Source organism: Balaenoptera acutorostrata, chromosome 6, assembly GCF_949987535.1.
Source record: "Balaenoptera acutorostrata chromosome 6, mBalAcu1.1, whole genome shotgun sequence".
In the NCBI taxonomy this organism is placed as follows: Eukaryota; Metazoa; Chordata; class Mammalia; order Artiodactyla; family Balaenopteridae; genus Balaenoptera; species Balaenoptera acutorostrata.
In genome coordinates this window covers 14,409,338-14,427,155 of record NC_080069.1, presented here as the reverse complement: position 1 = coordinate 14,427,155, position 17,818 = coordinate 14,409,338, and the positions used below count along the sequence as shown (strand labels likewise).

The window sequence follows — 17,818 nt, the reverse complement described above, 5'->3', positions numbered from 1 at the left end:
ATAAAATTTAGAACTCACTTGTTAATTTTTATTTTTTAAAGAGCCTGCTAGAATTTTGGTTGTGATTTTACTGAATTTATACATGAATTTGAAAGAATTGATATCAATAATATTGAGTCTTCGTGTTGCATCTCTATATTAATTTAGATCTTCTTTAATTTCTATCCACAATTTTTTGTAGTTTATAGTGTACAGATCTCGTATGTCTTTGGTTAGATGTATTTCTACATATTTAATGCTTGCAATGCTCTTGTAAGCAGAACTGTTTTTTATTATTTCATTTTTCTATTGAGAGGTCTTAATCTATGGATTTATCTATTATTTCACAGATTACTTAGAGATTTTCATCAGCAAATATTGGCAGTTGTATATCTTTCTTTCTAGTCATTATTGCTTTTATTTCTATGCTTTATTGTAATGGCTAGGAACTCCAGTACAATTTGAGTAGAAATAGAAGAGTTGGCAATCTTACAGTATCCCTGATCTTAAGGGAAAAGTGATAAATATTGAATGATTAATATTATATTGCCAGTAGACTTGTCATTTGTGTACTTTATGAGATTAAGATAGCTCCCTGAGAAGTTTACTGAAAGCATATCTGCAACCATTGAAATGTCCATATGGTAATTTACACTGATTGATATTTGAATGTTAAATCATACTTGCATCCCCTTGATAAAACCCTCTTTGCTGTATACAGTTCACGAAGATTTTCTTAAGGATTTTGACACCACGTTAACAATAGATATTATTCTGCATTTTTAGTGTTTTGTGTGTGATGTCTTTGTCACATATTTAATATTAAGAGGTGAATTGGGAAGTGTTCTCAAAAATGAATTGGGAAGTGTTCTTTCTTCCTATATTTTCTGAAGAATGTTATTTTTAGATTGTTGAATAGAATTCACGAATGAAACCACCTGTGCCTTGAGGGTTTTTTTTGTGTGTATGTGTGGGGAGGAGGTTTTATGATTACAAATTCAATTTTATTGAGAGGGTTATTCCGATTTTCTATTTCATTTTATGTCAGTTTTAAACTGTAATTTACAAGGAAAATGTATATTTCATGTAAGTTGTCAAATTTTTGGTATAAAGTGTTTCATAATATTCTCTGATTATTCTTTTAATATCTGTGGTACCTTTAATGATAACCTTTTTATAATTTCTAATATTGGTAATCTGAGTTCTCCCTCTTTTTTTTTCTTGACAAATCTAAAGAGATTTATCAATTTGTTGATCTTTTCAAATAACCAACATTTGAATTTGTTTATTATTGCTATTGTCTGTTTATTTCACTGAATCCATCTATTATCTTTATTATTTAATTTGTTCTACTTATTTAGTGTTTACTCTTTTATGAAAACATTTCATCTTTCTGTCATAGTATTTAAAATATTTAAAACCATGACATTTCCTTCAAGCATTAATTTAGATGCATTTCAAACATCTTGATGTCTTTTATTTTTATTATCATTCCTTTCAAAATATTGTCTAATTTCTTTTAAGATTTCTTCTTTGATTCATGGATTATTTAAGAGTGGGTTATTTAATTTCCAATATTTGGTAGTTTTAGCATACCCTTTCTCAAGCTTTGTATGATATCATTTTTAAAAACATGTATTGCAATTTGTTTTATGGCCAAACCTATGTTCTAATTTGTTAAACATACCTTGAAAAGAATATGTATTTTGCAGTTACTGGGTGAAGTGCTCTATAAACAACAATTAGGACAAAGTGGTTGATAGGATTATTTAGATCTTCTATTTTTACTTATATTACTTGTTTATTTGTTCTGTCAACTGCTGAGGAAGGAATGTCAAAACATTCAATTATGATTTGGAATTGTTTACCTTTTCAATTTTTAAAATATTTTCTTCATGTGTTGGAAGCTTAGCTATTAGGCTATACACATGTACTATTATTTTTTCTTTATGGTGAATTTATTCTTTTATCACTATGTCATTATGGAATGCCCGTCTTTTTGGGAACTGTATTCTACCTGATATTAATACAGCTTAGCTCCGCATTCACATATTTACTGTTTCCATAATATACTATTTTTCATGCCAACCTACCTGTGTCTTAACATTTAAAATGTGTCTCTTGTAAGATTGCAAGTAGTTGGGTTCTGCCTTTTTAGTGAATTCTGACAATCTGATTTCTAATTGGAAAGTTTAATCCATTAACATTTAATGTTATGAATGATATGGTTGTATTTAATACTTAATTTCTGTTTGCCTCTGACTTTGTTCCTCTGGTTTTCTCTTCCTGCCTTTCTTTGGATATTTGAATTATTTGATTTCTTTTTTACTCTTATCTACTGGCTTTTTGTTTATTGTTTTTATAGTAATCTCTCTCTGCTTTAGTTTAAAGCTTTTGTTTTAGAGGTTATAATATTTACAGTTAATGTATAATTTTATGTAAAATGTAAAAACTTTGCAGTCATATTAAATCCATATCTATGTACATATGATACATATATCTTAATACATATTAACCCAACAGCTGTATATTTAAATAAAATATATATAGTGTATATATATTTATATATATGATACATATACATCACAATTTTTTTGCATTAATTTTGGCGCTTAAGGCAAGAAGATTTTTACTTAGATAATATTTTCTCTAGGTTCTTCTCAAAATGATGCCTTGCTAAAACTGCCAGAATCTTTTACCATCTTTACCAAACCATGAAATCTAGGTAGAAAGGCTTTTCATGTGACTCGGATTGATTTTGCTTATTTGCTTTTAGCTTAAGAGGATCTTGCTGAGAAGTGAAAGCATCCTAGAGCCTTCACTCTCACATAATAGGTTTTATATGCTAACTTTTTAGAATAAGTGAATCTCACTACCTCTCTGCCCTCTTTTCCAGGAAGTTCCTAGCCTCAGATTACAGTGAGACATACTACTCCACAAAAGGAGAGCAGATCACCAAGCATCCTCAGATCATGGTATCTTATGGGACCTTCCTATGTCTCTTCTCTGAAACTATTGTTTCCTCGTATGATTTTTAAACCCCATTCTAGCTTTACAAGCAGCTTCAGAAAGTGTTACATCAGAAATTACTCCTGCATTGACTACCATCACTGAATGATTCTAGAACATAAACTATGACACTCTGACCTCTAAAGGAGATTGATCACTACCTAACAAGCAAATCAATGACTGCTAATGTATTTTCCTTTACCACACTGACTTCTATGTACCCAAAATGGGGTTAAGTCTGGAGGAAGGGTAAAGCAGGACACCAGAGAAGTATAAGGTACCATGATGGAATAGTAATTAAGCTAAAGGATAAAACTTAAAGACATGAAACAAGTTTAAAACCTCCATCTAACTGACCCTTATGGGAGTCAAATCCTCTTGCCCTGTCCTTCTGATGCACCAACATTGAGTCCTCTCCTTCATTCTCCAAATGAATCTTTGTTCATTAATCATGAATATTATTCCAGTGGATATGAGTTCTATTTTTATATTTATTCCCCTTCACAGAACATGCCCACTGCAGCCTTCTAGCCAAGGATGACTTTATTCTCTTCTATTAAATGTATACTTTTAAACCATATTGCCTCTGTTTAAGGCAGCTGTCAACTATGAAATCTCAGTCATCATGCAATCTTTGTAAAACAGAACAGTAAGAAAATTGGGTAACATTCTTTTATACGGTGAGTGGTTGTTCGTCTGTGAGAGTCTGAGGTCCAGGACCCTGGAAAGTGTCACACATAGGCAGGAGTTGAACATAAGGAACTGATGGAAAGAGAAATTATTTGGTGGAATCACCATGGATGGAACACCCAGTAGGGAGTAATAAAGATACCAACTTGATCAAAGCAGAGAGGCAGGAGACAAAGGCATGAGGGGACCTGGTTGGAGAGTGAGACCTAATTTCTGCAATCATCAAAAATTTTGACTTTATTTCATAGGCAACTGGGGAAAATTTATAATAATAGCACAGGAGGGGTAGTTTGATAGGATTTTAAGATGGATTAAAAGAGTAATATTTCAAAGGAAAAGGGTCACATTTCTGAGGTTAGCATCAACTAATAGACTCTTAAATTTGTGAGAGAATAATTCATACACTGCTTCACACAAAGTAATCATGCAATTAAAATAAAAGTCTTCTAAAGTAGCTTCGAAATTTTCCAATGAAAGAATGAAATGAATGAATGCATGAATGAATGCATAAATGAACATAAGTGTAGTTTGTGAAAATGAAATAATGATGTATTGTGAACATAAAATATGTAGATATTAATATTTATATAATATCAATACATGTACTTATATCAATAGCCTCTTCATCTATTTTAGGATCACTGTTTTTACCAAGGATCCATCATACATGAATTTGATTCTGCTGCCAGTATCAGCACATGTAATGGTCTGAGGTATGCACCGTATCTATCTACCTTTATGAGTTTTCCTATGAATTTTCAAAGACATTCACTTCTCTTTTCTTTTTAAGACCTTTAAATAGAAAAATTAATGGAAAAAAGCTACTGTATATTTTCAGCATGAGGATCCACTCCAGCCCATTGTTTACATTCATTTTTGACAAAAAGATGTAAAACACAGCCCTAAGCAAGACAAGTTTTTCAGTATATGATCAAGGGATTCAGAGTTGGAAGGTGACTGGAACTCAACCAGCCTGTCCTCTCATGTTACAGATCAGGATACTAACATCAGAGACTTGCTCCTGAACATTCATTTTGCTGGTGGTTGAACTCCGTCCAAAAACCAGGCCTCCTAATTTCTAGGCCTGTGAATTCCCACTGCATCACACCACAACGCTTCACAGCTTTTTACTAAATTAGGCAGTGTTTCCAGACTCTGGAAAGTAAAAAATGTCAGAAGTAAAGCCTATATAAAGTTGTCTCTAGATCTTGGGCTCAAGGACAAAGGAAGAAGATGTGGGGAGGCAAAGAGTAGAAGAGCAAGAAACCTGTGTCTTCATTTTTGAGGATTTTACTTGAGTAGGTCCCAGTATTTTCAAGAATGAAAAACCCTTTAGTGACACAATTACCACATAATAGTGCCTGTACCTTCATATATTTACTCTGTAATTAATGAATGATGGACATGAAAATTCACAAAATTTTTGCAAGAACTCAGACTTGCCAGAGGTCCTCAACCTCCGGTGGGAATTGTTACTCTACCTATGCTTCAAAGGAGAGATTGGGCTGTTAAACTTCTGAAAATCCAGATGAGTTGACTCTTAGAAAAGTTACTGAGTCAAAGGTTACATGCCATCTCACCTCTTTGTCTCTCAGAATACCTGGCTACATGCTCACAAGAGGCCTTGACTCTGCAGTTTCCCTTTCTTAAAAAGGCAAACTCCATAAAGTGGAACAGATAAATATTGTGTAAGTAATGTGGTAGTAAAATGAAAGAGATCTTAAATAGACATTGTATTCCCAATTTCCACAGGGGGTTCTTCAGGGTGAGTGATCAAAGGTACCACATTGAACCAGTGAAATATTCAGATGAAGGAGAACATTTGGTGTTCAAATATAAACCCCAGATGCAGCAACCTGCCAATTATTCTTGTACAGAGCTCAATTTTACCAGGACAGCTGTTCCAAATGACAATACTAAATCCATGGAAGACTCCAAAATGGAAGTGAGTGCCTTATTTTTAAATTATCTTTATCCCAAGTCAAATGCCTCTTACTTTCTCACTGATCTCAAGAGAGAGATTATGAGCCCAATTAATGAAGTGTATAGGCTGCCTGAATCTGACTCTTCATTGTTTGAAATCTGAAATGTCAAACTTTTGTTTTTGTTATCTATACAGGAAGTGTTCATTCCCTACATCGAATCTCAGTTTGTCTCATCAATTTCTAAGAAGGGGGATATCTACAATCCTACATATAGATTTATAGTATTAGGGCTATAAGTGGTTGGAAAGAATGAAATTTACATCTTGAAATCTCTCTTAGATATTGTCTTTTCTTTCCTTGTCTTTCCAGCCACTTTTTTTGGAGGAGTTGTTGATGATAAGCCAGGTTATCCCCCTTTCATCAGGCCAAATATTCTAATTGTTAAGGTGGAATTTCTAGTAGAATGAAGGCACAATGATAGTCCTCCATATTTTAGGCTTTTCTATACTTGTTCATATCAACTTAAATCCCCTCTACATGTTAGCCTTTAAGATCTGTGAGTGTTTATCTTCTTCACATATCCATGGTGTAGATTGTGTCTGAAACTTACTAGATGCCTAATAGATGGGTTTTTTTGATTGAATAAATCAATAAATAAATGATTACTTAGTTCAGAAAAGAATGACAGTCAAATATTTGAACAATATGCCTCTGATTTATATTCAAGAGCATATGCATGTACCTCAATGCATGACACTGAAAGCTGAAAACTTAGAATTTCTTGGTATTGTGTTTTATAAAATAAAAGATCTATAATTAACAACTTTTATATGTTTCCTTGGAATTGACACTCCCACAAAGGGAGATAGGGAGATAGAAGAGGAGTAGAAGGAATACAGTCCCTCCTGTTGGCCAGTTATATGTCTTGCTCTCAACTGTAGATGGTCCTTTTTACATGAGCTTACTTAGTAAGCATTTACTTTGTAAATTAAAAAAAAAACCTAAATGTTAAAAACTGGATTCATGATCCTTTATTTATAATCCTTATTTTACCCGAAAGACTAAACAAAAAAAAAAAGGATAATAAAATATGGAATGTTGTTTCAGGTTTACTAGAATCTGATGCATAGAAGCACACATTTTAATAATATAGTGGGTTTTATTTACCTACATTTCTAGAATTATTAGATATACTCCTGCATGTCAACTTCCAATAATACTAACATTTCTTACCTTGAAAATTTTAGCTTAAAATGTTAAGATAAGAGACATTAACCATACTTCATTCAATTTTCCATAAATTTCCAGAGTATGGAAAAAGAAAAGTATATTGAACTGTTCATTGTTGCTGATGATAACATGGTAAGTTTTCAGATAAACATTTGCCCCCCATTCATTCTTATAAAACTATAGTTGTGATTTTTAACAAAGAGAAAGTAGTATTTTAATCAGAATTCCATTCCAGGTTCAATGTTCTGTTTTTAGCTTCCCCAAACAGACATATATAAGAGATGATAATGTCCTTTGGCAGCATAGCAGACTAAGCCAAAATAGAACCTCCCTCTGCATTATGAACATATGGAAATGATGAACAACTTCAAAAAACTGAAAATATGTCCACAATCTATAGTTGAGCTAAAAAAACACAGAAAATCTCCAAGTGCTAAAAATGAGGCAGAGAATCTCCATCAAAACAGTAACTAAAATTCAAAGGCATGGCGACACAACACACAGTATATAGAATATATTGCATAAGGCCCAGAGCCACAAAGGGCTGTCCCACCTCTGAAAGGGAACTGGAAAAGCTCTCTAGTGAAACTGCAAAGAGAAAGGAAATGTTTTGTTTGCCTGTCGCAATGGGCAGGGAAAATATTATGCATGGGAAAACAAAACCCTAAGCCTGTGTCCTGCACTGATATGGGGCATGACATACTTTTCTTTAGATACAGAAATGCTACGCCAAGCTTTCAACAAAAAGCTGATTAGAAATTCGGTAAACTGCTAGACTCCAAGTCAAAAATGCCCTATAATCATAATCCAAGGTAAAACTAATCACACAAGGAAGAGTCAACCAACATAATGAAAAGAAGAATGAGCTCTCCAAGAACTGCAAATCATCCAACGATATTTCAGATTATACACCTTACAGCAGAGTATAAAAAGATATAAAACAACAGCAACAAAAAACATGGTTACAGGGTAAGAAGGGTTTTTTTTTTACTTCTCTATTAGAAAATTTTAGGCTAAGCAGGGAAAAAATTCAACAAAAATAGAAAAGATTTGAACCACATAAATATAGGTTTGATCTAATCAATTGATGGATGTATACTGCAACCAGAAAAAAGACAATATGTATTCATTTCAAGTTCAAACAAAACATTTTCAAGAATTAAACTGACATTTTGCCACAAAGGAAGTAAAACAGATAGGAAAGATATATATGGAGAAGATCACCGCTTTTTTTTAACCACAACCAAATTGGAAGGTATAACAAAAAAATTGTTATACTAGACTACAAAAAGAAAATTGATTTGGAAGCTAAAGGAAAAATACATTGCCAAATATTAATTGACTAAAAAAGTCAAATCTGAAATTATGAAATATTTATAATAGCAAAAAGAAAACATTAGTTGAGATAAATTTTTCTAGATGCAGGTGGCATAACAGTAATTAGAAGGACATTTGTAGACAAACATTTATATTAAAAAAGAAAGAAATTTAATGAATTAAGAGTCTAACTGGAAAAGTTAGAACATAAACACAGAATAAAACCAAAAAAGAGAAGGAAAAATAAATTTAATAATGAGTAAAATTGATAAAAAGCACAAGACAAAAAGAAACAAAGTCAAATGCTAGTCCCTTGGAAAGATAAATGAAACAGAGGAACTTCTGACAATACTTATTAAGACAAAAATAGAAGTACAAATAAAATTAGAAATGAAAGAAAAACATAACTATAAATATAGGAAAGGTTATATATCATTAAAAAATATATGTACAACCTTGTGTCAATAAATTTATGAGCAGAAGAATGTAGTACAATGTTAAGAAGCTGACTTGAGAAGAAATAGGAAACTCCAAAAAGAATATAACAAAGTTTTAAAGTTAAATAAGTAGTCCACAATCTATTGACAAATAACTAGGCTCAGATGAGTTTAAAGACAAATTTTACCGAAATTTATTGTAACAGAAAACCCCATCTTTTATACACTGTTCTCAAGAACAGGAAAAATTCTTCACACATTTCATAGTTATTATAACGTTCATATTAGTTATCTACCGCTGTGTAACAAACTACCCAAAACTTAGTGTGGGTCATTTATACAGTTGCAGTAATCTGGTGGTTCCACTGGGCTGGCTGGCTGGTGTAACCCGGCCTTAGCCACTTGTCTGGTATATAGTGTTGGGTTTGGCCCATGTGTCCCCAGTAGGCAAGCCCGTGCTTCTGGTATTACAGCTGGGCATCAAAACATCATGAGAGAGACCAGGCTTCAATGTACAAGAGCTTTTCAAGCTTCTGCTTATAGGACACTTATTAATGTCTTATTAACTAAAGTCATATGGTCAAGTCTAGAATCAATGGTTGAGGGAACCACACATCGGTGCAAATACCCAGAAGAGTGACTCCTTAAGGGTCATTACCATAACAACCTATGATGACACTGATAACAAATCCGGACAAGAAAGTAAAATTATAAGCCAATTTCACTTACAAATACGACAGCAGATACCCTAAAAATATTTGTAAACCCAATCCAGCACATATCAAAAGAAAAAGTGTGCATAACAATGAAGGTTTATTCTAGTAATGCAATGGATTTGATAATTAAGAGGACATTTATGGGCCTATCAGGAATAGTTTCAGCAGAATAGTGGCATTTAAATCAATGAGTAGTAGGTTGAGGAGTGGGTAGGAAATGAAAATTAAAGGGATTCTAATGTAATATCTTTGGGGTATTCAGGTATTTAAGATAACAGGCGAGCAATGGAATGTTAACTATAGGATCATTGCAGCATTCAGAAAAGGCATTTTTTTTTATTATTATAAAAGAAGCTTGACCATTTGCATTTATCTCTATGGGATACCTTATGTTATTATTAAGTGTATTTTATTAGGTCTAAATTGATAATGTTGAGAACAAGTACAAATAGGGAATCCATTTGTAAGAAGAGAACAACATACAAAATAAGCTGGAGCAGGAAACTGCTTTGTCTTCTTAGCCTTTTCCTGGAGAGAAAGGAGGGGGAAACCACAACTTCTTGCCCCTCTCCATCATATCCCTGGCTCCAGGATGATCCTTGATTATATGCTCCTTAGTTTGTAGCCGCCATGGATACAGGAGTGCTGATAAAGTTGTTTTTTGCAATATAATGGTTGCTGTGGAGCTTTAATAAATTTTGCTATGAATATGGACTCTAAAGAACACTTATCAGTTGGTTTAATAAATCAACGTAATGTAATATATTTAATGTGAAGAGGGAGCAGAGTTATAAAGAAAACCTTAAAGTAGTGCCAAGGTGAAGCATGACTTTTGAAACTGTTATATCTAGTTATTTTATATAAAACATGTATTTCTGGGGCTTCCCTGGTGGCGCAGTGGTTGAGAATCTGCCTGCTAATGCAGGGGACACGGGTTCGAGCCCTGGTCTGGGAAGATCCCACATGCCACGGAGCAGCTGGGCCCGTGAGCCACAATTGCTGAGCCTGCGCGTCTGGAGCCTGTGCCCCGCGACGGGAGGGGCCGCGATAGAGAAAGGCCCGCGCACCGCGATGAAGAGCGGTCCCCGCACCGCGATGAAGAGTGGCCCCCGCTTGCCGCAACTGGAGAAAGCCCTCGCACGAACCGAAGACCCAACACAGCCAAAAATAAATAAATAAATAAATAAATAAATAAATAAATAAATAAGAAAATCCTTAAAAAAAAAAAACAAAAAAAACAAAAAAAAAACATGTATTTCTGCATAAGTTGCCCAGATTTTTTAGCTCTCTGGAAGGAAAGCCAATGAATTTTTTTCTTTGAAATATCTCATGATGTTGAATTTTTATTCAACTCCTATGATTACTGAATATTGATTTGATGTCTATATTTCCAGTATCACAGGAATAATCACCCTAACAAACTGAGGAATCGAGTTTGGGGAATGGTCAATTTTGTCAACATGGTAAGATTTGATACAGTCTGAATCAAGCCAAAAACACAAATGGAAAGAAACTTTTAGGACAGATCTCTGCTGGATTTTTGTAGTAATACTGATATTAAGACAGCCCAAAACATAACAGTTCACCAAGTAGTCTAGAAAAATTCCATTGAAAAAAAATCACAGCAACAAATGCATCACAGCTCTAAGTTTTTGGTTTTCTAAGTAAATGACACTTAATATTTACATAAGTTTCAAATATTGGTCACTATCACAAAATTTATAAAGCAATGTACAAAGATTTGAATATCCATCATGAGTAAATCAAATCCACTATTTTAAATCACTCTTCCATGACCTTTGCATAGCAAAAAGTCTTTCAAGTTATAATTTATTGCCCATGTTTAGACAGAGAAATCAGGGGAAATATTTCTGTAAAATTCACTAAAATGATTAATTCGTCTAACATGAAATGAACTAGAATCCTGTTAAAGAAGAAACACTGTGATTTATACACATCTTTTTAAAGCTGACTCCTTCCGACCAGCTCCATTACCAGGATAAAGAGGCCCCAAAGAAAGACATTGTAAGAAATTGCTCCTTTAAATCAGTGGTTTTTGCATTCACCAGTTGAAGGAGATTTGATCTTTTTCTAGTTTTTTACTAGAATGTTTGGGGCCTGAATCAGACCTGAGTGCACTGAATTTCCAGGTTAGATGAGGCCACCAGGTTTGCTCCGCAGATGGGGGAGGCCACGGGCTGAACTCTGTTCAAGTTCCACAGTTGAATGGGCTATGTAGCGTCTCACAGTGAGGGTCCCTGGTCAGACAGACTGAAGTCTATATTCAGCAATGAGTGAGGCTGCAAATTAAATTCCCTGCTTGGGCACAGCAGGAGCAGCAGCCCTGAAACTGGTAAAGCTCCTTGTTGTTTCCTTAACTCAAGCTGACCCCAAATTTCCCAGCTGAACAGGATTACTGGCTTTGCTTGCAAACTACTGGCTCTGTCTGCACTTCTCTCAGCTTGAGCACCACTGGGATGCACATCTTTCAGGTGTTCTCACCAGCCCTTCGGGTCAGATGGGGCTGGAAAACACTCTCCACTGTGCAAGGGGCTGTCTCATCCTGCATGGGCAGGATGTGGAGGAGTTGCTTCAGGGTACTCTCAATTTCCCAAACAGGATTGGAGAAGCTGAGAGCTACCATTAGCCTTGGATATAAATTAATCCCTTTCCTGGGCAGAGTGGGGAGCTCCCACACCCAGTACTGGCTTTGCTCTGGGGTGAGCTCAAGTGCTGCTTCTCCTGTTTCTTATATCTTGCAATTGTCTTTATTACTCCTCTAACACCGATCCAAATATAAGACTCTCTCTCTCTCCTTGGGGTCCCATCTCCAAAACTGTTACACATTGCTGAACTTTTACTAAAGATTTTCAGTTCAGACTGGGGGCTCATACCACAAACAATTTAAAGTAGCATAGTCTAAAAGTCCTTGACTCTTCCTGTCATATCTCTTCTTACTGGCCCTTTATCCTCCACACTCATTATTTCACTGCATCCTTTCTCACTTTACTTTCATGTCTTCACCTCTTTTGTCTCAGAAATTCCATAGTCCTTTCTCTGTTAAGAAGAGTGAACAAACTCTCTCAACAACTTTCCAAATATGTATATCCAAACCCATCCAAGCATGCTGTAGATAAAATATGGCTTTATTTTATAGGATATTTTCTCACTAGAAGAGAATACATCCATAGAATAACAAATATTGTTCCCATTTGCACTTGAATCCAGTTTTATGGACCTAAAGCCCACCCATGAATGTAGAGAATCCAAAGGTTAAAAAAATTATCTTGCTTGGTGGGACCTAATTCATAAGGTTTATTCCACAATACGATCAGAGCCAAAAGGAATGGACATCTAGTTAGGTTTGAGATCATGATTTAACTAAAGGTCTAACTTTATAAGAGTTTATGAGAACCATAGTTCTCACGGTTATGAAATGACTATGGGTCATGGTTATCATGTTGGTACATGAAATTCAATATATTCATATTATGCAGGTTAAGAAAAGTGAAAAATTAATACAAGGTTATTGTTATAGCAATGATGTGAATGTTAAACTTCTTAATAATCAGTTACATTCTCTATTAATATTGTTGAGTTGACCTCTCTATTTCTGTTTCTAACTTAGTGTTCATAGTTTATCATTCATTCTTCCTTTCAACCAACTTTGTACTGGCTGTTATGAAATATAAAATTGACATAATACATAGTTCTTCATCTCAAAATCATCATAATATTTCCTTAAACTCTTAAACTCTTTTGTCCTGGCATCAAAGTACCTATCAACTAGGTGTTTACAAAAGCAGATGGGAATAGGGGTAAGAAGCCTTGGGCTACAACTATTTCTGTCTGTTTTGAGGCTTTGAGCAATCCCCAATAAGATTTCTTACACAACAAAGTAGTTCCAAAAATCAAACATGGGGAACAAACATGAAAGCTAAGCTATTGGTTTTTGAAAACAGTATCAACTTTCTAATCTGCTACAGAACAAATTCATGACCTAACTAGAGAGATGAATAAAGAACATTCATTCCGTTATGTGCCACTGTTCATAAGTTCATATTTTCAGGTCAGGTATAATCTCAGAGCTTTAGTAAATTATTTATTTTAGACATATCCTGAGCCCAGTGTCTGTAAGGATTATAATAGTTCAAGGAGAATCAGGTGTTTTTAGTCAAGTTTCTTTGTTGGTCATGGCAATTCACCCAATATTCTGGACGATTCAACTCTATATTCTGTTTCAATACAACTGTTTGTAAAATGAGGTCTGAACTTTTGCTTATGTACTTCACACATTAAAATTTCTTTTTTTAATATAAAGGAATATAGTCATGATAAAGGATCCTTCTGCAACTTGACATTGTGAAAAATTATTTCTCCTTTGAACAGATTTATAAAACCTTGGACATTCAAGTGACATTAGTTGGCTTTGAAATATGGACAAATGGAGACAAAATAGATATAGATTCTAAAATAGAAACTACCTTACTACGTTTTTCGGCTTGGCAAGAAATAATCCTTAAAAAAAGGAAGAATTTTGATCACGTTATGTTACTCAGGTACGTCGCTGCTCTATTTTCCTGCATATCTTAGGTGGATTATTAAAAAATAAAACAAAACAAATAAACCAAAATACTTTTTAAAGCTGCTGATTTTTGGATAAAAGTCACAGGGATAAAAATGTTATGTGTAGCTATACAGAAAATTTCCAGATGAACTTGTAAATAACCTTTCTTCCTAATAATGATTAATATCAGAAAGGAAAACCTTGAAATATTCATGTTGCTGGGCAGAGCTGAAAATGTCATTAGGTAAGCAAAGCACCCTTAGAATCCATTTACTTTACTTATCAGCAGCCAATTTTAACTCTCTTCAGCCTTCCATGCTATGCCGTTTCAACACTGCACTTAAACCCACCTTTCTGAGAAAGCACTTCATTTCCTGGACATTTTCCCTCAACAGAGTGTGTGCATCCAGACCAGCTCTTCAAGAGCATCTATATTTAAGATAACAAATAATTAATCTGATAAATTAAACCTGCCACAGCTTTAATGTTCCTAAGTAAAGGGTTGGATTTTTCTGTAATACTAGGTCATTAATTCCTTAAAAGGGGGGCTAATCTTACCATTTTGTCATTCAAAAATACCTAGTACACTACTCAGCCTATAGGAAAATGATAAATTATGGTGGAACTGATCTGACTTCACCTCTGTGTTTCACATAGTCCTGTCATCATAAGGAATGTTAAATTAGGGAAGAACAACTTTGAAGCAGTGGAGTCTTTTAGCATCTCTTTTGATGTCCTTAAAGCTACTATATAAGAGCGGTATCCACTTTAACTATTTCATCTACCTATATTACCAGTATTTCTCCTAAGGGCTACAAACATAGCCTGCAAATATGCTTTCTATCGTTATCTAAATGTTAACTTTCAGTCTGAACTCAGAACTGTGAAGCTTCCAATGCCCATAGTCAGAGGTCAGGTTCAGCCCTTTGGCAGACTGATGAGTGAACCAGACCTCCAAATATCATTTCTGATTTTCATATCCAGGATGGTCCATAACACATATCTCCAGGGGAATAGTGGTTAGGTTCAGATATTCATGTACTACTGTGCCCCAAAATTATGGAGGTAAAGTAAAATATTATCATGACCTTCACAGCAGGCAAGATTAGCTCTTTTGCCTATTCCGTGGATGTATGTCTTAAAATACTTAATAAATTAGCCTAGGAAAATTAACCTGATATAAGTAGACAATCTTTTACTTCCATGTGTGTCTCTTATTCTGAGCAGTAGTTTCACACACCAATAGTATGTCTACAAATAGAGATATGGGGGAGTGCTAGTAAATGACTAACTGGGCATCATATTTAGAACTTCTCATGTTGGTTTCTTATATGTCTTCCCTCTATAGTCACATAGATCTAGAAGTGATTGGATACCGTATATGATATTATCATGGTGTGACTTTTGGTTTTCAGTGACCATGAGCAAAGTCAGAATCCAGATTGTGCTTTCTCTGGTGCTTCATCTCCATAGCTGATATTCTCCCAAGATCTCCAGAGTCTGGGAAGACCAGAATTCTAAGTTCTACCAGTATGCATAGTCAAATACTAAGACTTTAAAATGTAGGGACAGAAACATATCAGCAGTGAAGAAAGAAATATAGCATATCTCCTTGATCAAAAAAGTTAAACATGGAAAGGGGTCCTCTAGCCTGACTAGCTTTCTTGTATTTGAACCATCTCTATTATACTCTACGTATGGTCCTTCAGACTATGATAGTTCTTTTTAAAGTGGTCCAACTCTAAATGTTCTTCCTGAAAGCATATCAAAGTTGGCTCCCTTTAATATTCAAATCTACATCTGTCTTTTTAGATAATCCAGGAATAGACATGTTTTCACATGACAAGTGTTTGAAATGTTTGATTATAGTTATCAAATCCTCTATGAGTTTCTATGGTTAATTTTTTGTTTTAATTTTCAACCACGGCAAATTAATCGTGGTGTTGAGTCCATTCACTATGTTGCATTTTCCCCTCTGAACACTTTAAACTTTTTTGGTCTTTTAAGTGGTTTTATCCAAAGTTGAGTGTAGGGCAAACTAAAGTCAAGTCAAATGGACTCTGACCTTATTATTATTTTGGGGGGGAAAGTACTCTTTTATGATTTCAACTCAAGATTACATTGACTTTCTCCATGCCTCTAAAATACCACAGGTTTAAAATGAGCTTCATATCAACCAAGGTCATCCTCAATTCCAGAACTCCAGTGCCAAGGCACTAGCATTGGGGGGGCTCACTGCACTTCAGTGTTTGTGTTAACTGAACTATGAGTTTATTTATATCTTGTTTATAGTGGAAAGTGGCTCTACGCACATGCACAAGGAACTTCTTATCCAGGGGGTATATGCCTGCCCTATTATTCCTCCAGTGTCGTTAAGGTGGGCTGTGTTTTATTTATGTTATATTACTTAATCAAAATGCTTACCTTAGATTTCTGTAATCTTCTGTGTCCTATTGAAAGGGACCATGTATGCATCCTGTCATACATTCCCACCAAAATGTCATGATGAAACTGTCATGTTTCCGTTATTTAATGGGAAATGTTTTATTAAAAACTATAGATAAATAATGAAGATAAACCAGTGTTTTCCAGAGTTTATATGAACGTCATACATGAATTAACCTACAAAGATTAGGAAAGCTCTTTTGCATATTAAATATAGTTATTTATAAGGACATGTGATGTACATAAAACTTGATGGCTGGTTTAGCAAGTAAGGATAATTGTTCTTATGCGGAAAATATCATATCTAGATGGCTTCACCATTCACTTTCAGAAAGCCTAAGACCTACATACTGCTGACTCCCCTTGTTTATCTGATCTCTTCCCAAGTCACTACACTTCTAGTAAATGCTGCCCAAATAACACTATCTAAGATATTCTTTAAGATATCAAGGTTTGGGTTGATTTCCTGTAGTGTCTCTGCCTAATTGTTGTTATGCTTAAGTGAGTCTTGTAAGACCTTGAACTTAAAAGCCAGTACTTATTAAAATGACTACATGATTTATTATTCCTATGGTTCTTTTTATGATTATGCCTTTGCCCATGGTATTTCAGAAACAAAATTTTGCATAATAGAGTCAAATTAATCTAATATAGGCTGTCCACTCCAATTATGACATTATAACCCAACCAGGACACATTTTAAATGTCATATGAGTAAGATGAAATCACCAAATTAGGGGTGTTTTACTTTTACAGTAACCTGATATCCCACCCCTCTTTGGAAATTTAATTTTTTCATTAATATAGATATTAAAACATGAAATAGAACTAAGAACAGAGATAACTATCAACTCTGTGTTGGATTTTACATTACTGATCTTCTGACTTTTTTCATAGTAGTACCTGCCTCTTCATGATTGTATAACATTATTGCCTAATGTGAGACTATAAATTGGAAACCCGAAACTCACATATTTTTATTTTTACTCCCTTTGAATATCTAGTAATAGAAGACAATCAATAATGTTTATTTTATTGTGTAGGACTTTAATTAATAAATTTGAGCTATTTGTAAAAATGAGTCTATAGAAAACCAACAATGACTATTACTGCACCAAAAAAAAAAAAAAATTTCAAAGTGTTAGTGTTAGAGACATCCAAAAGGTTACTTGTCCAACCTCATTATATAACTGAAGAAACTAAGGTGCAAGAACGGAAGATAACTAAGTCCACGACCTCTTAGATAAAATACTGGTTAACCAGAAGCTAGAAACCAGCTCTCAACCACTAGTTCAAAGCTTTATGTACTGTGGTGAACTAGCTAATAGAAATTTCTAGTGCACATCTTTTTTGGCATCAGGGTCTTTTAGCTGACCTAAATGCAGCTGCAGGCAGAATGGCGCATCAGGTGGGGCATAACCTTGGGATGCGGCATGATGATTACCCATGTACCTGTACTTCGGGACAATGCGTGATGGATAGCGATGGAAGGTGAGGCTTAAA

At 34.5% G+C, this 17,818-nt stretch overlaps 1 protein-coding gene across 1 annotated transcript in view; it reads left to right on the top strand.

Moving 5' to 3' along the window:
* Positions 1–17,818, top strand: part of ADAM7 (ADAM metallopeptidase domain 7) — a 43,923-nt gene that overhangs the window by 8,741 nt on the left and 17,364 nt on the right. The window contains exons 4-11 of the mRNA XM_007192792.2: positions 2,876–2,954; positions 4,315–4,391; positions 5,431–5,623; positions 6,912–6,965; positions 10,698–10,766; positions 13,693–13,862; positions 16,163–16,247; positions 17,676–17,806. Coding sequence (XP_007192854.2) covers positions 2,876–2,954; positions 4,315–4,391; positions 5,431–5,623; positions 6,912–6,965; positions 10,698–10,766; positions 13,693–13,862; positions 16,163–16,247; positions 17,676–17,806 — 858 coding nt within the window. The remainder of the gene's footprint in view (positions 1–2,875; positions 2,955–4,314; positions 4,392–5,430; positions 5,624–6,911; positions 6,966–10,697; positions 10,767–13,692; positions 13,863–16,162; positions 16,248–17,675; positions 17,807–17,818) is intronic.